This window comes from Triturus cristatus, chromosome 6, assembly GCF_964204655.1.
Source record: "Triturus cristatus chromosome 6, aTriCri1.1, whole genome shotgun sequence".
Classification (NCBI taxonomy): Eukaryota; Metazoa; Chordata; class Amphibia; order Caudata; family Salamandridae; genus Triturus; species Triturus cristatus.
The window spans coordinates 583,170,553-583,195,442 of record NC_140589.1 but is presented as its reverse complement, the minus strand read 5'-3'; the positions used below and the strand labels follow the sequence as shown (position 1 = coordinate 583,195,442).

The 24,890-nt window shown below is 50.7% G+C and overlaps 1 protein-coding gene across 2 annotated transcripts in view; it reads left to right on the top strand.

Annotated features, from left to right (window-relative positions):
- UBE3D (ubiquitin protein ligase E3D) overlaps positions 1–24,890 on the top strand; it is a 1,075,540-nt gene that overhangs the window by 100,287 nt on the left and 950,363 nt on the right. For both annotated transcript variants that reach the window (XM_085611020.1, XM_085611019.1), the window contains exon 3: positions 18,875–18,965. In XM_085611020.1, the coding sequence (XP_085467146.1) occupies positions 18,875–18,965 (91 nt within the window). The remainder of the gene's footprint in view (positions 1–18,874; positions 18,966–24,890) is intronic.

Below are 24,890 nucleotides of genomic sequence, written 5' to 3'. Positions count from 1 at the left end.
AGTAATGCAGCTTATAGGTAAGTAATAGGGGCATTTCTTTTGCCATAGGAAACCAAATGTGTTATTAAGAACAGGCATGTAACTTGGTGTTCTAGCTTGACTTTCCGTCCTCAAGAAAAAGGAGATTGTCACTTGTTAGCAGTTTGATGTGTTCTTTCACTTTCCGTACACATAGGTGCTGTTCTGTTCTACACAATGTGGGGATTAGGCACGTCCTACATGGTTTAGGGGCTAGAGCACATACACCAGGCTCTGTACAGCAGTGCCTCAGTGTTCAGAGTCTAAAAACCTGTAATAAAATTCAGCAAACAAATGGGGATGACGTGGGAAAAAGGGGCACTTTCTCACATGACTCCTTTCCATAATGCTCTTTTTGTGGATACTGCTTAACTGTGCTAATACAGTCTGTTCAGTAAAGTGGCTATACTCCCAACATGGTGCCTCAATATGGGATTTCGGGTAGCAATGCATACAAAGTTGCCCTTATTAGCAAACACTTCCTCTAACAAAAAAACGATGTATTGGCGTTGCCTATCTCAGCACCATCCCCCGACATCAGAACAGCACCAAATTTCCTACAATTCAGAAAGAAACTGTAAACTCACCACTTCAAGACCACTGCCTCAAAAAGACTGACTTCTCACCACTTTCACTAGCTCAGCCTCCTGCCTCTGTCCCCTTCATATATGCCCACTGAGGGTTGCTGCCTGTATATGATGGGATTTACTTTAAACGCCGCCCCGGAGTTTGTGGTGAAGTCCTCTGCTAAGGTGTCCCAGAAGGGCCGCAGAGTGCAGCTGCCACGTAGGTATAAGAAAGCATTCTTCCATCAGCCAGAGCTTCAACAGGAGTGGGATGTGGTCAGAGAGAGTGCGTTCCAGGTATTCTGTGTGAGTAACACAACTACTCAAGGCGCTAGAGCACACAAAGGGGTTTATTCTGGTGTGGACCTGATATAATCCAGAATACAATTTGTAGTCCCTGTATTATGTGCACCAGGGGTCTTTCATGTCCCAATGTGTGACCCAACTCTGGAAGGCAGCTACTGGTCTGAGTTGCCGCTCTGGGTAATGTGAGAGTGGAGCGATCTAGTGTGCGATCGAGCTCACAGTTGAAGTTGCTTCCAAGGAGCAGTGTCCACCCTGCTAGGTGGCTCAGTTGCGCCGAGTGAGAATGGAGAAAGTGGGCCTGGTCCTGGTTCAGGGCATATAAGAAGCCCAATACTGTCTGCTAGCCACTGAGCTGTCCCTCTACCAGTACATTCTACTCTCTCTTTAGCGGTGTATATCGCGTGGGCCTCAAAGGGGACCTTAGTTCTCACCAAGATCAACAACCATCCTTGCAAAGTCAGAGTAAGTCGTGGTGTGAATTTGTCCCCTCCATTACCCTCAGTGCTCATTAGGGGAGTCTCTTGGAGTAGGGCGATATGGGCCCCCAACCTCTTAAGGATCAGGATGTTGTGGTGCTTGGCCGCCCACCGCAACCCGCGAACATTCCATGTCATCAGTTTGTAAGATGTGAGTGTGGAGGTCATGGTGGGTGCAGTACCATGATCAAAGACAAGACAGCCCTCCTGTCTACCCCCTCCCCCACAAGGCTTCATTCACTACAGTGCCGGCAGCCCAGCAATGGCTGGCCTCCCACATTATAGTGTTTAAAAGTGCTGAAAGCACACTACACCACCATTTTGGAATCACTGGGGTGGTGATATGGGATGGAGACAAGAATTAGATTTGCCGTATGGAACTGCAGCACAGGCATAGTACTCTGCGCCTTAACTGGCAACTGAATTTGTCTGGCAGATGGTAAGATGTCTATACAAGGTACCCTTCTGTTTGGGGGAAGTCACAGCTGGCAGTTCGTCTTCCCCAAGGTGCAGGGAGTCCGGATCAGAGGCACCGGAGCAGAGCCCTGATGTTCTGCTGTTGTCTGAGTCAGTGGCCTTCGCCTCGGTGATTGGCGCTGCTGCCTGTAGATCAGCCGCCTTGTCCATGTCTGATTGTGTCTGTGTTGGCCTCTTCAGCCCCCCTTGCTGGGAAGCCCTTCGTGACCTGCGACTCCTCTGTCGCCAGGGTTGCACATGTGTTGCCGCATGGCTGGTCAATTGTGGCCCGGTAGGTCTCCATCCAAGACCAGGTTGCGTCTGGGTCTTGGCAAAAATGGGTGTTGCCATCCAGCATGATCTTCCTGTTGGCAGGGATGATGAGTGAATGCTGGTTCCCCTCCTCTCGCAGTGCCCTCTGCACCTCCAGGAAGAAGGCTCGTATGGCCTGGACATTTGCAGTGAAGTTTAGGAACATCGTTACTTGGCCATTCCCCACTCAGGAACGGGCCCGTCTCACCTCGCGTGCTGTAGCAACCAGTCCCTGACCTTGTTCCTATCCCTGCCCTTTTAGTGTAGGAGTTTGGCCACCACGGGTGGGCGCCTGGGGGCTAGTGGCTTTGATGTGACTTTACATGCCCTTTCCAGGGCCAAAAATGGCGTTAGCTGAGTCGGGCCACCTCTGAGCGCATCCAGGGTTCCAGGAAGGCCACCAGGTCTGACCCCTCATCGCCTTCAGGGAGGCCCACTATGCACATTCCAGAATGTGCACCCGGTTTATCTGATAGAGACGTCTAGCCGCAGATTCCTTAACTTAGAATATCCCCAGGTGTCAGACTGGATCCGGAAAACTTTCCGCAGCAGCACCTCTGCGCGCCGGGGGGCGGTGCCGCATGGCTCCACCCTGACGTCGTCCACGGACGTGACGTCAGCGGAGCCATATATGCCCCTCCTGGCGCGCTGACGTCAGTTTTCTTCTTTTCCGCGTTCAAACGCGGATCCTTGAAAACCAGCAGTTCCTTGCCCATGTTTTTGGACCTTCTCGACACCGTGGGTGTCGGGGGGGGGGTGGGGGGGGACCAGTGTGCAAATGCCTTCCGGCTCTAGGGCTTGTGACGCCTGTGCGCCTCAGATGTCTGGCACTGACCTGCACCTCATATGTATGTGGTGCCTCAACATGCACCACGACTCTAAGGACTGTTACGCATGTCAACGGATGAAGCTGAAGTCCTTGAGGGAGAGGCGCATAAAATTGCTGGCCGCACGGATGTCAGCTCCCTCCCATCGCTGCTCTCCTTCTTGGGATCGGGCTCGTTCCCGAGGTCGCTCCTGCGACCGCTGTGTGACAACAGGTAAGCGTAAGCACAGGTGTCACTTACGGAGATCTTCTTCCAGTACCCGTGCTGCTGCCGCCCATTCCTCTAGCAATGAGCCGGGTAAAGGCGTACGGCATCCTCCGTATCCACTTTTTCTGGGTGTTTGGGCAACACGTACCCAAACGGAGGCCTATTCAAAGGCACTCCAGGCTTGTTTTCAGTCGCCCCTTCTCCCTGGTGCATGTTCAGGCCCCACAGAGGTAGCAGGCACTGTTGCCGGGTCATCGTCTGTGGACGTTTCCCTGGCGCCGGCTGTGTGCGTCGACTCCGATTTCGGAGCCGACGCGACGCCCACAAGCCAGGGTCCAAAGCATGGCCCTCCCCGTCGTTCAGAGTATTGCCCAGTAGGGCTCCCTGCACTGACGTCAGAGGCGGCGCCGGCCTCGGCACCGGCAATGCCGGCCTCGGCACCGGCAATGCCGGCCTCGGCGACACGGGCCTCAGCACAGGCAACGCCGACCTCGGCGCTGGGTACTACCACAGGCTCTGTGCCGGCGTCTTGTGCTCTCTCCAGGGAGGTTGTCAGTGTCCTGGCGACTCCACCATGACACCGATTGACAACGGTTCCGGCGTCGGGCCGGCTTCCCTTGATGGTTGACCCCCCCCCTCCGATTCCTCAGGCGACTGTAGGTCTCCCTCGCAGCGTCCATTGACGCCGGGGCTCCCATTTATGCCTTCTCCTGTGGATCCTGGGGCTTCCCTGGACTCCTCTGATCAAGGGGCCAGGGTGCAAGTTCCTTGTGTAGCCTGGCCTTCAGGTCAGTCTCCACCTCCTATGGCAACTGAGTCTAGTGCTGCCTTCGTGCTAGCTATTCATGGGGCGGCTGCTGTGCTTGGCCTACAGCCTCCTATGGTGCCTCTACTTTCTGATCCTTTATTGGATCTGCTCCATTTGGAGCCTATTGAAGTAGAACCTTTGCGGCCCTTCAGAGACTCACTATTTGACACCCTGCGTGGCACTTGGTCCAGACCCTCTTCGGGTGACCCGGTTGATCGGGCTATTGCCCGTAGGCACCGCCAGGCACCAGGTGATCATCTTTGTCTGTCTCTTCACCCGCCTGCTCAGAGCCTAGTTGTTCAGACAGCTTTTGATTTGCAATCTTCACCCTCTTTACCATTGTTACCTCCCACAAGAGAGTCTCAGTGGCTGGATGATTGTGGTCGCAGGCTTTTCACCTCTAAATACAGCCTGTGTGTTTGTCCGAGCATCTGCCGCTCTTTTGGACTCAGTTGGACTCAGTTGCTCACCTTCTCCCTTCTATTCCAGAAGGGTCACGTACGGAATTGATCCGCATTCTTCTGCATGGAAGATGCATGGCGCAATTTTCCCTTCGGTCTTCTCGGGATGCAACTGACTCTATGGGACGGGTCCTAGCTCGCGCTGTGGCTTTACGTCGCCATGCTTGGCTACGCGACAGTCGCTTCCCTGATCATATTCGGGATGACCTCACAGATCTTCCGTTCAATGGAGTGGATCTTTTTGACCGCCATGCAGATTCAGCGGTCTCCCGTCTTTTGTCGGGCCTGCAATAACTCTTGTTGCCGTGTTCTCGGCGTTATTTTCTGGGACCCGCCCTCATGCACATGTTGGATTTCAGGACTGGTTACTGTTCATGGCTGGTTAGCCATTTCTCAGTTTGTTCGGTTGGCTGCTTCCTTTCTTTTCAGTCCTCTGACTGTGTGCTTTGCCCAAGAGGACACCCATACAGGTTTGCCTTACCCTATGTGGGATATTTGATGGCATTCGGTTCTGCTGTTGTCTTGGTACGCTCCTATGGAGTCTTTGAGCAGAGGTTCTGCTCGAAGTCCCTTGTCTTTTCCTACAGAATTCCTTGTATAAAGTGCCTTACTGCAAGTTGGGTTGGTCTGTATGGCATTGGGATCTGGCGTGTTTCCCGTGCCATGTAGTGTCTATCTCGCACGTCTGGTGCACCGCCTGGTTGTGGTGGTTCTTTTGCACACAACACCCTGTTTGCCGCTATGCTCCCCCCCTGAAAACTCCAATGACATCCTGGAATGGACTAACTCGATCACAGCACTTAACTGCACACCGACTATAGTGTATTCTTCTAAATCTCTCGGTATAACCTTAGACAGCAACCTGAATATATGCATGAACACAACAACTCGATGGCCAAAACTGCCAGGTTCCACCTGAGCTATTTGAGAAAACTAAAACCCTGCCTTGAAACTGCAGGCCTAAAAACCGCAGTTCGGGCGTTCGCTCCAGATTTGAATACGGCTGCTCTACCCTATCTGGCCTATCAAAGACATCCACAGCCCGTCTAAAAGCCTGCCTCAACGCAGCAGCTAGACGCCAGAGGTGGAGCACTGACTGGGGAGCACTGACTGGGGGATTTATTGAAATGGGCCAAGGTGGTAGTGGCTGTACTGACCGGTCTTTGCTCGCGCGGTAGATGGGGTGTAGACTATATAGTGTGGTGGTTGTATATCCTGAAATTAGAGGCGAAGGACAACGAGAGACCTCCATGAAGGGAGACACACCAATAATATACCTTTTGAGTTATGATGCTGCTTATGATCCCTAATCTTATATACCATGCTGGTTTTCGTTGTTGTCTTGTTATGGGCCGCCTAGAACCCACCCCCGCCAGCGATCTGTGGACCTGCTTGATCCTTGCATGTATATGCCCTGATGTTGCTGTAGTGCCGGTGGAAGAGGGTGAGTACCTGGGTAGGGATGTGTGTGACCACCCAGTATCAAAATATGCCTGGACTAGGGGAGCTCCTGTGTTGTGAATTGCGGGGGGGGGAGGTTGCTCCCCCCTGAATTGTTTTCAGTGTTTTATACTGTAATTTCCATTAAAAAGATTTAAACAAAATACCATAAAAACAATGGCTCCACTTTTCTCAAGAGCTGTATACTATATAACTTTGGTAAGGAATGTATCAATAAATTTTATTTCTGAAGTGTTCATAAACCGATTTAAAAAACACAAATGTATAATTTCAAACTTAACACAAACTGCAGGTCAACACTTTTCACTTGGGATGGTATTGGTTGGAAAAAAGAAGCGCTGGGAGAAGGTTCTGGGGGACTATTGTAGCGATGTGGAAAGATGGGGAAAGTTACTGCTTTCTCTCTTGGGTCGAGCAGCCCTATATAAGATGATTTACCTGTCCAAATTCCTGTATGTTATAGAATACCCCTTACCCGATCCCAGAGTGGACACTGTGACAAGAGTATTGCTCTGGGATGACGGAATTCCCAGAATAGCCCTTTCACTACTTACTAGATGCCAAACGGAGGGAGGTGTTGTCCTTTCAAACGTTCGACTCTAGTATTGGGCTCACAGCTGTTGACTGTCAATGACAGGGCCTTATTGTCACAGTAGGAACCTTCCCTGTGTGCGGACCATACTGCTATGGCCCCGGAGGGATACCTCCATCACATATATGGGGGACGAGGGCTGCCCCCACTTCCCATCCCGACGAGACCGTGAATATGGCACGTTACAACGCATGCCATACATTGCATGCCATTGCAAAGCGGTCGTTAAAACGACCGCGTTGTTACATCACATACCATTACAAAGCAAGTCATTACAACAACTTGCTGTAGGGGACGCTGGATGTTGGAATAGTATAATTTACTATTCCAACTCCAGTCTGTGCAACAGTAGGGAAGGTGTTGGATTTTAAATCCAACACCTTCTGACCCCTACAGCATGTCTTTGTAATGACTTGCGTTTAATGGCATGCGATGTATTGCATGCGATGTATTGCATGCGATGTAAGGCATGTTTTCCCAGACAGTAGTTAGTATTTGGAAGAGGGTGACACATGCATTGGAATGGCAGAGTAGGGTGACACCGCGGATCCCCCTTTGGGGCTCGAATCTTCTACATGGCCTAAAGGGCATAGATGGTCATCGAAAATTAGATCTGGTGGGGATCTCCCGACTAGGAGACATCTGGAGGGAAGGAGCAATAATTCCTTTCAATGACCTACAGACTGAATACAAATTGTCAGGGAATCAGTTCCTGAAGTATCAACAGCTACGGTTCAGTAGATGCTAAGTACTGCAGGCCGAGCTAGAGCAAGAGTCCGCACTTGAGTGTAGGGTGCTGGGTTCCCCCCTGATGAGTCACACAATGTCCAGAATTTACTCCACACTTTTTTTTTTTTTTTTTTTTTTTGAAAACCTTTATTTCGAAATTCAGGACACAGCTATTCAGCCGACAGCCCGAAGGTTCGGCAGCATTGCAAGTTAGATACAGTGATGTGTCCCCAATACAGTTCGATGAGTAATGCAAAGGTCCAATTTTAAATAAACACAGAAAAAACACACAACAAACCCCAGCAAGGCAGAACATTGAAAGCCCATGGCGAAAGCCCCCAGGGGAGGCAGGACCCCACTCATCTACTAAGTATAAGACTGTGTGCGGAGGAAGAAGGGGAACAGCAGAGGCCCAGAACGGTTACTAAAACCAAACTGTGCTGGAAATTAGGTCAGGGGGAAAGCTGTTCCTCGGGAGGTTCCAGGTCCGGGGCAAGACATATTCCCCCCCTGTATTGGTTCCACCGCCCCCAGATGGCATGCCACTTCCGGGGGTGACCTCTAGAGCAGTAGACCGTCTTCTCCCTAAACATGCTCCAATCCATGTTCTCCTTCCACGCGGTCAGTGTAGGGGGTCCCGAGGAGCCCCATAATCGCGCGATATCCCTTTTAGCTACCATGTTACCCAGAGTCACCCATTGGGTCTGCGCCTCATCGAGATCAGTGGGCCCCCAGACGTTCAGGAGGCAACACCGCGCCTCCGGCTGTACCACAATGCCCGTCACCTCCCCCATAACTGCATGGACTCTCCTCCAGAACTCCACAATGACACCACATTCCCAAATGATGTGCAGGAAAGTACCCACCATACCACATCCCCTTCTGCACAGGCCGTCCTCCGAGAATCCCATGTGGACCAGCCTTGGCCCCGTAACATACACCCGGTGCAGTATTTTAAGCTGCACCAGCCTCAGACGCGACGGGATCGCAACCTCCTTAGGCGAAGAAACCGCTGACTGCCAGTCCTCATTATCCAACTCAAGGCCATCCCTGGTCCACTGTTCTCTCAGCCCCAATAGCAAGTCTGCCCGGACGTTTATCAACTTCTTATATATGAGCGAAATCGTGCTCTCGGGCATATGACCATCAAGGACTCGGTCCTCAAGGGGAGAGGACTCCGGCACCTTCTCACCCTCCACGAGGACTGATCGGAGGGCGTGACGCAGCTGGATATACCTAAAATACTCTGAGGGCCCTAGCTCAAACTCAGTCTGCAACTCCTCGAAGGACTTCACCCTCCCCTTATTCAGCACATCCCCCACCTTGGATATACCTATCAGATCCCACTTATCAAAACCCTTCGTATGCCAGAGTCTTCCCAACCTTTCCGATTCAAACAATGGGGTAGCGAGGGTTAGCCTATCCTTCCAGCCCAGAGAGTCGGTCGCCATCTTCCATACGCGCACCGCCACACCTGTGGGCCCCGTGAGGGACGAGTCTAGGGACCGCGAATACAACGCCCTGTAGTAGTTGCCGCCGCGCAGCAGCCACCTATCCATGGCATACCCAGGGCTGAGGGCAGGGCCGTAAAACCCATGGTTGATCGCGCTCAGCTGCGTGGCCCAATAGTACCGTCGGATGTCTGGGAGCGCAATGCCCCCATCGTACCATGGGAGCGTCAACTTTGAAATAGCTATTCGCGGCCGCCCATCCCACAGCAACGTCCTTTGGAGGCCTTCGACCTCCCGAAAGTATTTGGCCGGTACCCAGTCCAAGGTGTTCTGGAGGGCGTAGAGGAAGCGGGGAAGAGACATCATTTTGAACAGGGCCGCACGCCCAACAAGGGAGAGCGGCATCCTCCGCCAACCTTCAACATCTCGCCTCAAGCGTGCCAAGGGGGGGAGCAGGTTCCTCTCATAGCGCACAGCAGGATCCATGGATATAAAAATCCCCAAATACACAAAACCTTGCTGGGCAACCTGTATCGAACATGTTCTAGGGATCGGTGGGACCTCGCCACTAAGAACGTACAAGTACGATTTGCCCCAATTAATCACAAGCCCCGAGTTCCTACCGAACGATGCGAGTACGTCACAGACCACTATAAGTGACTTCTTAGGTGAGGCAAGATACAGCAGGATATCATCGGCATAAAGCGAAATACGGTCCTCGTGATCAGGCGACCACCGAAGGCCCCGTATATCCGGGTGCCAACGTATCCACGCAGCCAACGGTTCAAGGGCGAGGGCGAACAACAGAGGCGACAGGGGGCAGCCCTGCCGAGTACCCCTACCAAGCTGAAACGGAGTAGATGCCCGACCATTCACCACAACATTCGCTAGTGGCCCCTCGTACAGCAACCGGACCCAACTCACAAACCCGCGACCGAAACCAAACTTGGCCAGCACGGCCCATAAATATGCCCACTCCACCATGTCAAAGGCCATCGTGGCATCAAGAGATGCCACAACAGCCGGTTCACGCAGCGTGCCCGCCCTGGCGATGACGCCATGAAGACGCCTAAGGTTCAATGCTGTGTTTCGGTGCGGGATAAAGCCAGATTGATCCGGGTGGACCAGATCGCCAAGTACCCTAATCAAACGGGTAGCCAGGAGTTTGGCCAGAATTTTCGGCTCAGCGTTGAGGAGTGAAATGGGCCGATAGGAGGCGCATCTATCTCGGGGTTTACCCTCTTTGTGTATGACCACGATCGACGCCAGCCGCTGATCCAACGGAAGGATCCCATCCCCCCGCGCCTCCAAAAACATGGCGCGCAGGTGAGGGGCGACCCTATCCGGGAACAGTTTGTACAGATCGATCGGCAGTCCGTTCGGTCCAGAGGCCTTACCCGAATTCAACGCGCGAATCGCCCCCGCCACCTCGTCAACCGTGATGTCGCCATCCAAATCGTCCCTATCTATGTCAGAGAGGCAGGGCAACTCGATATCACGGAGGAGATCAGACGAGTCTTCGGGCGGCCTGTCCGACACAGAGGAATAAACCCTATGAAAATACTCCGCGAAACACTCCACTATCCCCTCAGGTTCCACAATCGCCTCTCCCCCCTCTCCTATCAACTCTGGCACCACTCTATTGACCCGTTCCTTCCTGTCCAGCCACGCCAGGAGTTTCCCTGCCTTATCCCCAACGTCATACAGGCGGCCCTGTTGTTCCCTGCTGAGGGTCTTGGCGGCGTCCGTCACCAGGTCCCTATACTCCGCCTGCTTCAAGCAAAGCTCATGCAATGAGGACTCTGTGACCTCCTCCTCCATATCCCCCTCAAGGGCCGCAATCTCCTCCTCCACTTGCCGCACTTCGCAATCCCTCCGATTCTTGGCAGTCACCACCAGGGAGAGGGCCTCCCCCCGAAGCACGGTCTTAAAAGCTTCCCACAGCGACACCGCCGAGTCCACGGTTCCCAGATTGTCCTTAAAGTAATTATCTACCTTCTTTACCAGGGCGCTGCGCATCTTGGGGTCTCGGAAATACCATGGGTTGATGGGGGCCACCCTCCCTCCTCCCTCCCGACCTAGATCCAGCCGGATCCACACTGGCGAGTGATCAGAGATACCACGTGCCATGTGCCTCGCCTCGGATATCAACGAGGTATGTGCGGCCAGAGTGAGCAGGTAGTCAATCCTGGAGAGGCTACCATGCGCCCCGGAGTGAAACGTGTATTGACTCTGTGTGGGGTGCCGGAGCCTCCAGCAGTCTATCAGGCCAAACGTGTCCAGGAGGTCTGGAAGCCATTTCTGAGCCCCCCCTGTGTCCCTGGGCGGGTATCTATCCAACAGTCCGGAACCCACAGCGTTGAAATCCCCTCCCACTACCAGCATGCCCCCCGGGAGAGTCAGCAAAGCCCTGCCCAGTTCAGCAAATGTGGAGGCCTGCAGGGCCGGCGGGACATAAACCGAAACCAAAACCAAAGTCCTTCCTTCCCACCGCCCCGCCACCGCCACAAACCTCCCCCTATCGTCAACAATGGTGGAGTCCACCTCAAAAGGCAGCGATGCTCTAACGAGGATGCCCACACCCCTGGACCCAGAAGAGAATCCCGAGTGTGCAATGAATTTATACCCCTTCCTATTCAGGGCATAGCACGTATTGCCTATGAGATGCGTCTCCTGCAGCAGGACAACGTCTGGCATTGAACGTTTCAGAAATTGCAAAACAATCCCCCTCTTAATGCGATCCCCCAAACCATTAACATTCCAGCTTATAACACTTAAGCCTCTACCCCCCATCCTCAAACGGAAAGAGGCCCACCCCACACCCGAGGCGCCACCATGGAACAGCCCTGAGGATAATCATCATGCCTTGCAGAAATAAACCCCCCAACAACAAACTTAAACTCCCCATAACTCCCCCCACCCTGCACCCCTGCTGCAGCTTAAAAAGCCCCCCCAACTTGCAGTGTGCCTGTCGCCCTACAAAAACAAAAATCTACAAAAAGTACCCTAAGGGAGGAAAAGAGCACCCCTCGTCCTCCCGCAACCCTCCACAGTTACTGCAATCTGTTCAAATCTTCAAGTATGGTCAAATCAAGTCAGGCCGGCTTTGAGATATCAGCCCTGTCCATCCCGGCCACTGTCTCCATGCTCGGCTGTGTCGTCCCCGGTCCGTCGCCGGGGCAAAGCGTCCAGCCATTCGTCGGCCATTACAGGAGAGTCAAAAAAGAATGTCCGATCTTCATGCACCACCCGTAGTCTGGCGGGGAAAAGCATGGCATACTTCAGGTCCCGTTCCCGAAGTCTTCGCTTCACCCCCAGGAAGCTCTGTCTCTGTCTCTGCACCTGCTGGGTGAAATCCGGATAAAAATTCACCGACGCATTCTGGAAGGGGACTGGGCCCGTCACCCTCGAAGCTTGCAGGATAGCGTCCCGATCTCGAAAGTGAAAGAGCCGGGCGACAATCGGCCGCGGCGGGGCACCCGCCTTGGGCCGTCCGCCCGGCACCCTATGGGCCCTTTCCACCGCAAAAAACTTTCCAAGGCCCTTAGGCTTCAGATGATTGAGGACCAAATCTTCCACAAGCAGGTCCGTCGAAGCCTCATCCGAGGACTCCGGGACCCCGATGACGCGCACGTTGTTGCGCCTGGACCGGCTCTCGAAGTCCTCCAGCCGGCGGGCGGCGAGGTCACTCTCGGCCCTCAGCTTCCGGACCTCGTTCTGCAGATCCGCAACATCATCAGTGAGGCCCGTGGTCTTGTGGTCCAGGTCCTTAACGCGTTCGTTTGTCTTGCCCAGGTCCGAGCGGATCAAGTTGACATCCACCAGGATGGCATCCACCTTATGCGCCAGGGCCTCGAATTGCCTCCCCATCGAGGTCTGCATCCCATCAAGCGCGCCCATAACATCCTGCAGGGAGAGCTCCGGTGTCCCAGGCGAGTCCTCCTTCTGGGCATCCGGCGCCTGGCTCGATCCACTCGGCGATGTCTTCAGGAGGGCGTAGCGGTCCATACTGTTGACTTGGGAATACGTTCCCCGCCTGGTGGACTTAGTCTTCAGCCGATCTCCTTCTGCCTTGCCCGACATAATGGACTCCAGGCAGTCCAATGCAGTGAAGACCGTTCCCTCTCAGAGAGAGGTATAAAGAGTGAGCAGGTCCGCCTTGTTCTGCCAAAGTAGCCCGCCAAGCGTCCCTGGGGTTATAAAGCCACCCAGAGCTCTACAGTGTCCGGGCAGACAAAGGGAACGAAATCGAAAGTGAAAGAGCGAGGGCCTCCGTCCGACAGTTCACACCTCACCAGGCCGTTGTTGATCAACTAGGAGTCGGGCATCCTGCCAACTCTAGCCCCTGGCATCTCCGGGAGTTAGGCCGCAATCTTTCGCCAGCCATAAGTCCGGTTCCCGATGGGCGATCCGACCGCGGGTAGCATCAATCGCCTCCCTGACAACTCAGCGACACGGTGCCATGCATACCATCAGGATTAGAGACAGGATAGTCGACGGAGGGCGCGAGGGTCTCGGGAGCTCTAAGCTCACGCGGCCATCTTGGTCGAGCGCTCGGCTCCTCCCCCCTACTCCACACTTTTAAACAATAGTCTTCCCTCACTTGACCCCGTGAGCAGTGGCCCACCGTGGGGGGGTGGGCCACAGGGGCAATTGCCCCGGACGCAGCATTTTTAAGGGATGCAAAATTGCATGAGGGTAAGGGTCTCAATACTGGACTAGTGGAAGGTACTCAGGAAGTGCTAATGGTCCACGGTTTAGGGGCGTGCAATACTTGCCTTGTCCTGGGCACTGGCAACACACGATATGCCGCTGCCCCTGAGGGAAAGGTGGGAGAGGGATCTGGGCAGACTAGAGGACGATGACTTGAGTCAGGCATGTGGGTACCCTAAAGATGTTGCGATCCGGGTGCGTTTTCGACTGATCCATCTGAAGACCCTGTACAGGGCGTCAAACTATACCAGGACAGGTTTGTTTACTATAGGCTGGGCATCTGATGATAGATGTTTAAGAAACATGAAAGGAAATCGAATTTACACAATCTGGAAATGCCCGAAGTTAGGGACCTACTGGAAGCGAGTGGTCAATAGGATCTCGGAGACTCTGGGCGACGAGGTTAGACATATGCCCCAGTTGGTCACACTGGAAACACTGGATTGCTATGCAGGGGCGTAACACAGGCCCCCGCATCCCCTGCAGTGCGGGGGGGGCACCGAGCTGCAGGGGACCCCTCAGCACTACTCACGCCAGACAGCTCCGGATTAAATCCGGAGCTGGGGCCCCTCTGTGTACCTTGCAGGGGGACCCCTTCAACTTTTGTTACGCCTCTGTTACTATGCCCTATTGTTCTGCAACTTGACTTTGATGGTGGCCCGCAGGGATATTCTTAAACACTGGGGGGCGCCCACTCCACCCACGATGTGGGAATGGAAGGAATGTTTAAACTGGTGCATGGGGGCCAAAAAACTAGGGTACCAAGCTAGAGGCTGCCCATGCAAATTTGGAAAAATCCGGGGATTCTGAAGACAGGGGCTGACATGGGAAGGAGGAAAGGTGCCTGCCCAGACAGAGGGAGGACCGGGCATCAAACAAAGATTGAAAAAAGAAGAGCCCTCAAAAACTGTACTTATTACCCTGGGACGAACAATATTTACCGCACCGTTGCCTGGCTCTGGCCGAGCCGCAGGCTGCTAACTGTAGAATGTGTGTTTTATATGCATGTCCTTGACTGGTGGCAGGGTGTATTGTGGTGTTTGCTTCTTTATGCAAAACACTAAAAGATATATATATATATATTTTTTAAACAGAAGTGCTGCTGAAATATTAGGGACTCTCAGGTTTCAATGGACCAGCATTAAGATTAGGCATGCAAAGCACAAACACACAAAAGGAATCCGCTTATTGAGCTGGCTTAGGTCTGGTCACATCGCTTCTAAAATATACAGGACACTCTCTAGTTCTCCCCATCCTAGAAGTCCTCTCTTGCTATTAAATCGGCCAGTCATTTTGATACAGAAACAATTGGACATATTTCAGAAGAAGAATGACAAAACATTAATAAACTAGACTTCAGGGACAAAATTGCCGCATCTATTTTCCAGGCAAAACACTTTGCTACGAACCTTCTGCACTGGACACCTGCTAGGCTACATAAACTAAAGCTTCGTGATGATGGAAAATTTTGGAATAGCAATGAGGAGACTGGTCCCCAACAGAACATGTTCTATCACTGCCGACTTCTCATATCCTACTGGGACCAAGTCCAGGCCTGATTCTCAGCAATTTTACACTTCCTGATAGTTCTGAATTTCCCTACAGAAATATAGGGTCCTTGGGCATCCAAGTTGATGACTACTTAAAGGTGTACTGATATGGCTCTACTGGACCTACTTTCGGTTGCTGTAATGGTTATTCCGTTTGAATGGAAATCATTTAACCACATTTCTTATCATACTTGGTTGGCTTGGTTCTCATTCCTAAGAAGTGCTCATAATTAACATTTAAAAAGATGGTCCTTCCCCCAGATCTCCCCTGCTATCATGGTCACCTTTGACAAATTTGCTTCACTTAAAAGGAAAATGAAAGCATTATGGGTTGATCCATAGAATACATATGGAATTTAGCTGTGCACTAGCCTCCCCCTTCTCCTCCCCCTCTTCACTACATACATTGTTATCATTACAAGGTTGGATGCTAGACCTTGCTACACCTCATACCACCTCCATACATGTTCTCAGATTTTTCCTCATTTTACTATAAGTAGCTCTATTAAAAGGTGTTGTTAAAGGCACACAACATTATACCTTATTGCTATAAGGAAATTTCTTGTATACTCTTCTGTGCAACTCTACTATTTCCCAGTACCATGCCCTTCGATATCAGTACCTATTATCTATTTCTATAAAGGGCTGCTACTTGTGCCTGTCTTATATATTAATTGTACTATGCTATTTTTTTAGGTCACGCCTAGCGACGCAGCGTATGCGCGTTGCTCGCATTGGCGAGATCTATTGTTGTCGGTTTCTTGGCCAAAGGGGTACAGGACATGTGCGCACCTGGACAGGCGATGTGCACACGCACGTCGTCTCGCCGTGTCTCTTCCTCCAGCCAAATGCAAATCATTTAGCCTTTACATTGTCCATAAAAGGGCATTCCAAAACTTTACATTGTGTCAGAAATATGTTCGGTGCCGCTTGTGTTCTAAGGGTGTAGCCCCAGTGCAGATTTGCATGTGTTTGTTTGCACCTGATCCCGGTACGCTGAGTTTTCCATCATATTTCATGTGGACTCTCCCCCTCGCATATTTTACAAGGTAATACTTTAGAAGATTTACACTGGGAACTCGTGCGGAATTGAGGAGGGGACTCAAAACAAGTGCACTGCCCCCCATTCCGAGCAACAAACGCACCTCCGTGAAAAAAAAACTTTGGTCCAGTAGCGTGTTAAAATATTCTTTCTCCCTAAAAACTGCAGTTTTAGAATGAGAGCTTGATTTCGGAGATTATTTGTGTCCTTCTTTTAATCTCCAGTTTGCGGTCAGTATGATAGCGAATCCCCTTTGTTTATTCATTGCAGAGGTGAGGTAGTCCGCAGGGCTGTGGTTCTGGCACCAGACTTTAGGCATTGCAGTGCTGTTGTCACAACTTGCCCCTCACTGAGGGAGAATTATTAGCTCCATAGTAAGGTGTTTCGTTACTTGAACCTAGGTTTATTGTGGGCTCCTTTGATCTAAATCCCTCCTTTGCTGCACTCCCATAATGTTTCCCAGAGTCATCATCCCAATCTCTACTTTACGTCATGCGTCGATACCTCGATCTCACCCTTCCCTTTCAGTTCCTCCCTCACTATCTCGCTTTTCCTCACTTCCCCTCCTTTCTCCTCCTAAACAAACCCTTTTCTCTCGCATTTACCTCCCGTCTCCACTCTACCACCTCATTTCTCATCCTACGAAACCCCGTCTTTGCCTTTTCCTTCTATTATCCCTCCCATCAAAGTGCTCTGCATCCAACTCTTTCCTTTTTCCGCGTCATGGTCTCCGAGCACCAGTCTTCTTTCTCTCTGTTCTCACGTTCTCTCCACCCCGATTGCAAGTGCCCTCTTTTCGCCCCAACCAGTACCTTCTATATCGCTGTCCTTTTCCCACTCTCTTACTTCCTCTGTACCTCATTTCTAACGTTCTCCTTTCCCGAGTCACCAATACTTCGCCCCGTTACCACTTTTCTCTTGTCTAACCAGATTGGTCGCACACTGCTACACCTACCAGGCGTGTTCCCCCAATGAAAATGGTCCCTGAAGGTCAGCGTCGGCGGATACACCTATGCTCGAGTGTGAATGCAAGTATGCGTGGCGTGTGCCATCCCTGGACACGTGTTTCGAGGTAGTTGCCTCTCGTCAGCAGGGAGTAGGAAAATGTGTGGGGTTGCTGTGTAAGCTGCTAAAATCGTTATCAGGTCTAGTACCTCTCGTAGCGCGCAGGTGCGTAACCATGAGTCCGTCGACTTCACCGGCTCAAGGGAGCCTGAATATAAAGTTAAGCTCCCTTGAGCCAACGGGCTGACGAGCCTTGGATCTGCACCTGCGCGCCATGAGAGGTACTTGACCTGTTTTAATTACATTTTGGCAGTCCACACGGCACCCCTTTACACTGACCTGCTCCCTGCTGACGAGAGGCAACTACCTCGAAATACGTGTCCAGGGATGGCTAACGCAACACATACTGTTCTTTATACATCGTGGCATAGGCGTACCCGCCGTCGCCACTACATTTACCACAGTCCTTTGGGGCAACTGGCTGGTGTGACGAGCAGTGTGCGACCAACCTTTGCACAATTTATTACGGCTCCCTTGAGCCAACGGGCTGACGAGCCTTGGATCTGCACCTGCGCGCCATGAGAGGTACTTGACCTGTTTTAATTACATTTTGGCAGTCCACACGGCACCCCTTTACACTGACCTGCTCCCTGCTGACGAGAGGCAACTACCTCGAAATACGTGTCCAGGGATGGCTAACGCAACACATACTGTTCTTTATACATCGTGGCATAGGCGTACCCGCCGTCGCCACTACATTTACCACAGTCCTTTGGGGCAACTTGCTGGTGTGACGAGCAGTGTGCGACCAACCTTTGCACAATTTATTACGGCTCCCTTGAGCCAACGGGCTGACGAGCCTTGGATCTGCACCTGCGCGCCATGAGAGGTACTTGACCTGTTTTAATTACATTTTGGCAGTCCACACGGCACCCCTTTACACTGACCTGCTCCCTGCTGACGAGAGGCAACTACCTCGAAATACGTGTCCAGGGATGGCTAACGCAACACATACTGTTCTTTATACATCGTGGCATAGGCGTACCCGCCGTCGCCACTACATTTACCACAGTCCTTTGGGGCAACTTGCTGGTGTGACGAGCAGTGTGCGACCAACCTTTGCACAATTTATTACGGCTCCCTTGAGCCAACGGGCTGACGAGCCTTGGATCTGCACCTGCGCGCCATGAGAGGTACTTGACCTGTTTTAATTACATTTTGGCAGTCCACACGGCACCCCTTTACACTGACCTGCTCCCTGCTGACGAGAGGCAACTACCTCGAAATACGTGTCCAGGGATGGCTAACGCAACACATACTGTTCTTTATACATCGTGGCATAGGCGTACCCGCCGTCGCCACTACATTTACCACAGTCCTTTGGGGCAACTTGCTGGTGTGACGAGCAGTGTGCGACCAACCTTTGCACAACTTTTCTCTTGTCTGTCTGTGCTCTCCCCCTTGGCCCCCAACGGCATGTCTCCTACTCCTCTTCCTGAATCAGCAAAACAACAAGCATTTGCAATGCAATAGGTCTCGCTTTTATGAGAGTTTAAGCTATTAGCATTGTAAATTACATTTACAATGCCAATAGCTCAAACCCGCGTAAATGCGAGACCTATTGCATTGTAAATGCTTGTTTTAATATGCTATACTTACACTCTCATTATGTTCTATGTACTGTATAACACAAGGCCTGTGCATCTTCGTACTGTACTATGGTCATTTAAATGTCAATCAAAAACTTTGAACAGGAAAGGAAGAAGAAACAGATCTTTTACATCATTAGGAGAAATTAAACCAGTTCTACTTTTGTAATCCTGTCATGAACCGTGAATTCGTGAAAAGTGAAATCAGATATTCACAACATGTTTTATTCTTCCTGATTGTTTAGAACTGCTTCCCACGTTGAAAGAAAGTTTGAAAGGTGAAAAAAGTTATGTCTTACACTGCCAATCCTGCGGTGCTGTCATAATGAAAGAAAGGTAAGATTCCAATTGAGACATTTGCAATTAAATTTGCATTCACATTTGTCATGATAAGCTATTGTCTTATTACGAGACATTTCTTTTTTTAATGATGCCTGTTTAATGTTTGTAGCATCATTGTCAGCCATTCTTATTACTCTGATCATTACCAAGAGGAGAGACGACAGATTGTAAACAATGTTGATTAATAAAAACAAAAAGTCACAGAAAAACATCCTCAGCCGGGTAAATGCAGAGGCCGTTGGGGTCTATAGATGAAAGTTCAGTTTAAGTAGGGGGCATGTAAACATCCTTAACATTCTGGGTAGGTGCGGGCAAGAAGTTATAGGATTAACTGCAAAGTGTATAGCACATAGTCATCGAAGCAACACTAAAGTATGAAGGCCCAGCCAAAGTGTTTGTGTACACAATACCTTTAATAATAATTCCTGTATATTTACAGCATAAGACATTCTGATTACATGCAAAGTGTACAAACAATCAGTAGCATTCAGTAGTTTACAGTAACTGTGTAGTGAGTTAGTACTCCCACAAAGAGAATGGTAACCTCACGCGAGGTTACTGGACAGCACTTTGAGCAGATGTCACCACAGCATGGATCTGAAGCAGGGGCCACTGTCTAATGTTTGCGAACAGTTCCAACCTCTGTTGCTTGCGAAACTGGGAATGTACAGAGAACAGAAAAAGCCTGGGAACAATGCAAGGAGTTTGAATACGGATTGGCAAACAGCTAATGCAAACAAACTGTTACAAACATGGACACTGTTGTATTAAATTGAGTATTGTAACTTGTAAATTTGTATCTCTTTGGTTATGTTAAACATTATTAGCAAACCTGGATGTCTTGAGACTTTTAAGTAAAACAGTAGAAAGAACACAACAATGTCAAGGTTACCTGAAAGATCAAGTGGACAATGTCTTGGAGCCTTTACTCACACACAAAGGGGTACAGTGGATGTATGCCTTGAGAGGTGCAACAGCGCAAGAACACATGGCGCTCAGAGTAGTCACACGGTTCCCCAAATCTGGTTAGCTGGCTAGCCAACCAGGTCCTATATCTAAGGAAGAATAAAGAAATGTACAGAAGTAAGACATAGTTGTAAAAAAGTGGCATCCTCCCCAGGCTAAGCCATCATCATCTCATCTTGCACGGGTTGATCTCTCAGGCAGGCCATATCTGACACTGGTATGGGCTACGGGGGTTGAATGTCAGAACAACGCATGCCTTTACCACCCATGCCATTACTCTGCAGTTTTTACAATGAATGCATATTTACCACGCATATCGTTTCAACAACATGCTTTAGGGGAAGCGCTGGATTTGAAGCAGAATAATTTACTGTTCCAACTCCAGTCTGCGCAATAGTAGGGAAAGTGTTTAACTCTAAAGTCCAACGGAGCTTTCGCGAAGGTATGTCGTTGTAACAACATGCATAGTAAAGGAATGTTTGGTAAAGACACATTCGTCGTAACGGCTGCATTGTAACTGCAGCGTGTTGTTTGACTGTCGTAGTAAAGGCTGTTTCCCGGCTACAGGGAGCCTAGCTCATGATTGTGAAAAATCGCATGGATACATTGAATTTTCGACAGCATTCTTTGTCTCTTGGTGACCAGTACAGCGGGGCGTAATCTCTTTTCATGCTGTCAGTAGCAGTGCTTGACCTTTTGGACTGGCTGGAACTTCCTCCCTAGAGAGCAGTTGGGTAAGAAAGCAGAACTTCAGCAGAGCCTTGTGTTAGAAATGGGAACCCCTGGTTGGCGTTGGTAGGTACCAGCGACAATCAGGGACCCTTCACCTCTAGTCAGGGCGTAGGATTACCCCTAAGAATAACCCCTGCTCACCCTCAAGGTTGCGTGGCGCGAGCAGACAAGGCTAATCCCCAGGCGTTATACAGTTAAGCATTTGAGGGCATACACACAGGAAACATATCAGTTGCACCACAGAGGGACACCAGTCCAGTTTTTATAAAAATACGTAGGCTTTATGAAAATATAGATTCTGTGCAGGCTTTAAGTACAAGACCATCAAATAACGTTTTTAGAATGCACGCAATACTGCTTGTGCAGCGCGTATTTCGCGGGCGGCCCCCTGGGGGGGGGGGGGTCGAGGTGAAATACGAATCTTTTCAATGAGACGGACCCTCGGATCCGCGGTGCGCACTCTTGGGTGCGATGGGCACAAAATACCTGTCCGGAGCTTTGGACGATGCGGGGCCACGAACAGGCGGTCGTCGGCAGCTCCTGCAGGCAGGTCCGGCTCTCAGCAGCGCCGCGATGCGGGGCGTTGGGGCGGGACCTCCGGAGGTGCTGCGGGAGGGGTCTGGCTGCGGCAAAGTCCGGGACGGGGGTATGGTGGAGCTTCTGAAGTAAAATGACAAGCATACCAGGGAAAAGGCACGTTTGGGGGACATATATACAGTAGAAAAGGAAAAGGAACTATACAACATGAGGCACATGGACCCAGCGAGCAAATAAAAACTGATGCATTGATCGCTGTAGGGAAAATGGCAGGACACACACAGAGAAGGACATTACCAAAATGAAAAACTGACAAATGCAAAAAGAAACTGAGCATACCAAACTAGAAAAGAGTGACTATGCTAAGAAAAAGGGGATCAAAGCTGGGTTTTTTTAAGCAACAGAGGCAATGGTAAATACGAGAGGTGGGACCTCATTCCATATGGACAAAAAAGATTTAAAAACAAAAAAAGTTCTGTATTGTGTAATCACTAGAAGTGCTTTTGTGAATGAGAAAGGTAATGCATTCAGGATTATCTTATTCACTATCTATGTTGGCTCGTTTTGTTTTGACAGGAAAAAAATGACTAAGCCACATTGTTGGCTCCTCCATTACAAAGACTGTAATACCTGCAAACTCACAAAAATGTGACATTAAAAAACGTTTTCAGTTAATCACACAGATCAGATTTCTCTCTTTCCTGGTGATTCACCTGTAGGAATGTCTTGGATTAAAAATTCGTCAAGCGGGGGCTGAGAAAAAAGGGGGGTCCCAAAACGCGTTTTCCCCATGCAATTTCCCATAGGACCCGTTGACGCAGCTACAGCCCGAACTGCTGAACGGAATTACACCAAATTTGGCAAAGAGGTAGTCTTCAGTTCTGACTCGTGCCTTTTGCATAAATGGCGTAGATCCGTTCAGTAGTTCCTGAGAAAATTAGAGTTAAAAAGATAGATATATCTATGGCCTCGGAGGATCCGCGCACCCTCCCCGCACCCTAAGCGCACACTCTGCGAACCGACCGCGCACCCTCCCGATCATGCGCTGAATGCTAATTGGCTGTCAAGTGTCTGTCTACATTCGAAACTAGGAACTGTTGGCAGCCATTTTGTGCCTCGGTAGAAGCGAGGCTGATTAAGTAAGGGAAATAAGTGTGTGAAAGATGTAAAGGGGGGCAGGGTAGAAATGCTCTGACCCTCTAGTGTTGCTTAGGGGCTCCCAGAAGGACACCCTGGGGCTCCCCCTTTTTATTTATTTATTTATTTTTTTAAATGGCGAAATGCGCGCAGGGTGCGCTGATCCGGCCGGAAAAAAAAAATACCCCGAAGCGCGGGCTTCTGAGCTTTGTTAATAATTAGCCCCCGGGTGGGCCAGATCCCAGGGGCAAAATGTTGATAACCTTAATTGAGGGAGGGGGGCTGCGTGGCCCCCCTCCTGGAGCCCTCGAGGGCCCTGGGGACCGCCACCCTCCAGGGCTGGCTCCTACAGTGTCCTGGGGTGCCCACCCCAGGACACTGTTGTTTGCTATGAGAGGGCGGGAGTCTCCCACCCTCCCATAGCAAACTTCGTTAGGATTTAGAAAGAGAGAGCAGGGAAACCTGCTCTCTCTTTCAAAATCCAAACGATATTGCTTTTTCACACGGGGAGCTGCATGTCAGCAGCTCCCCAGCCTGGATGATGAGTGGTGTTACCCTGGATCCCGTCCCAAGATGCTTGTTTCCGGTCCAGGAAATACCTGGCTTGGCAGTTCGGGCTGGATTGTTCCCATGAGGCACAGGGTCAAGACTTATTTGCATATAGCTGGGGCTGAACTGAGGCAGTGAAGTTAGCTAAAGAACTATATGGACTCAACCCAGATCTGTAACTGGGGGTGAGTGTCTGAAAAGTTTCAGTGCTCTGTCCATCATCTCCTTGTGTTTGCCATTCCCTGTCATTGACATTCCCATTTAATGGATGGCCATCAATATTACTGAGCCTTTGGACCCCAAGACAGCCCTTGGCAACAAGTTCATTTTGGTAATGGTGGACCATGCCACTCAGTACCCGGAGACTATACCTCAGCGTACTGTGACTGCTCCCGCAGTGGCTACAACACAAACGGGGAGCTGTATGGGGTTCCTCAAAGAGATGGTATCTGACTGTGGCACCAACTTCCAAGTCGATGTAGATGAACCCCATATGGAAGGAGTGTTGCGTAACCTACAAGTTTTCCTCTCCTTATCACCCCCAAACTTACAGGATTGTTGAGAGATTCAACAAGACCCTCAAAGGTATGATCCTGGGCTTGTCAGAGCCCTTGAGGTGAAAAAAGGACGTCCACTTGCCATGTCTTTTGTTTGCCTAGAAAGGTACCACAGAAGGGGGTTGTCTTCAACCCCTTTGAACTTCTCTATGTGCACCTTGTGAGAGGACCTCTCAGACTGGTAAAGGAGGGATCTGAGTAAGCTTCCAGGAAGGCCGTCCAGGATGTGGTCAGCTACAGGCTGGCACTCTGTACCGAGAATTTCTGGGATAATGGCCAAGAGAACCTAGAAGTCCGCCAGAAGCTCATAAAATGGTGGTATGACCACACGGCCACTCTGGTCAAGTTTCAGCCTGGTGAAAAACAGTGGATGAAGGAGCCTGTGGAGCAAAGGGCCCTGCAGGACTGCTGGTCTAAGCCCTATGAGGTGAAAGAACGCTAGAGTAAGTTCACCTACCTGGTGGACCTCAAGTCTCCCAGGAACGCTTAAAGGGTTTTGCTTGTCAGTTTTCTCAAACACCACTTCAAGGTGTCTAAAGTAACCATGCACCTGATTGCGCATGATGGGGTGTAGGAGAGTGAACGTCTCTCTGACCTCCTTTCTTCGAAGGACCAGGATGGGTCAGTGGAGGGTGTCAGTCCCTCCCCTAACCCTGACCCTAGATCAACAGATTGACTGCCACCAGCTGTTGGGGCAGTTTGCCTCCCTCTTTTGCCCTATTCCAGGACTCACTGCATGGTGTATTCATGATATTGATACTGGGGACAGCATGCTTGTAAAGAGTAAAATCTACAAACTGGCTGATGAGGAGGAGGTCTCCAAGAGGCTGGAGTTAGGGGTTAATGACCTCTCAAACATCCCTTGGTCCAGCCCAGTGATGCTGGCCCCTAAGGCTGCTCCTCCAGGTACCATCCCTAGCCTAGGTTCTGTGTGGATTACTGGTAGCTCAATGCAGTTACCAAGACTGACACACACCCCTTCCTCAGAGCTGATGAGCTCATAGATCAGCTGGGAGCAGCCAATTACCTCAGCACAAATGGTTTAAAGTCTGGGTGTTGGCAGATTGCCCTACCCAAGGGGGTCCAAAGTAAGGTCCGCTCTCTCTACCTCAGAAGGGCACTTCCAGTTTCGGGTGATGCCATTTCGGTTAAAGAACGCCCCTGCTATCTTCCAGAAGTTGATCAACCACGTCCTGGCTGGATTGGAGAACTAATGTACTGCCTACCTAGACAATATTGTGAACTTCAGTTCTAGCTGAGAGAACCACCTGTGCCACCTCAGGGAAGTGCTTCAGGCTCTGCAGAAAGTAGGCCCGACTATCAAGGTCAGTAAGTGCCAGATAGGGCAGCGTTCAGTGTCCTACTTGGGACACTAAATGAGAGAGGCAAGATGCATCCTCTCCAGGCCAAGATGGCAACCATTATGGCTTGGGAAACCCCC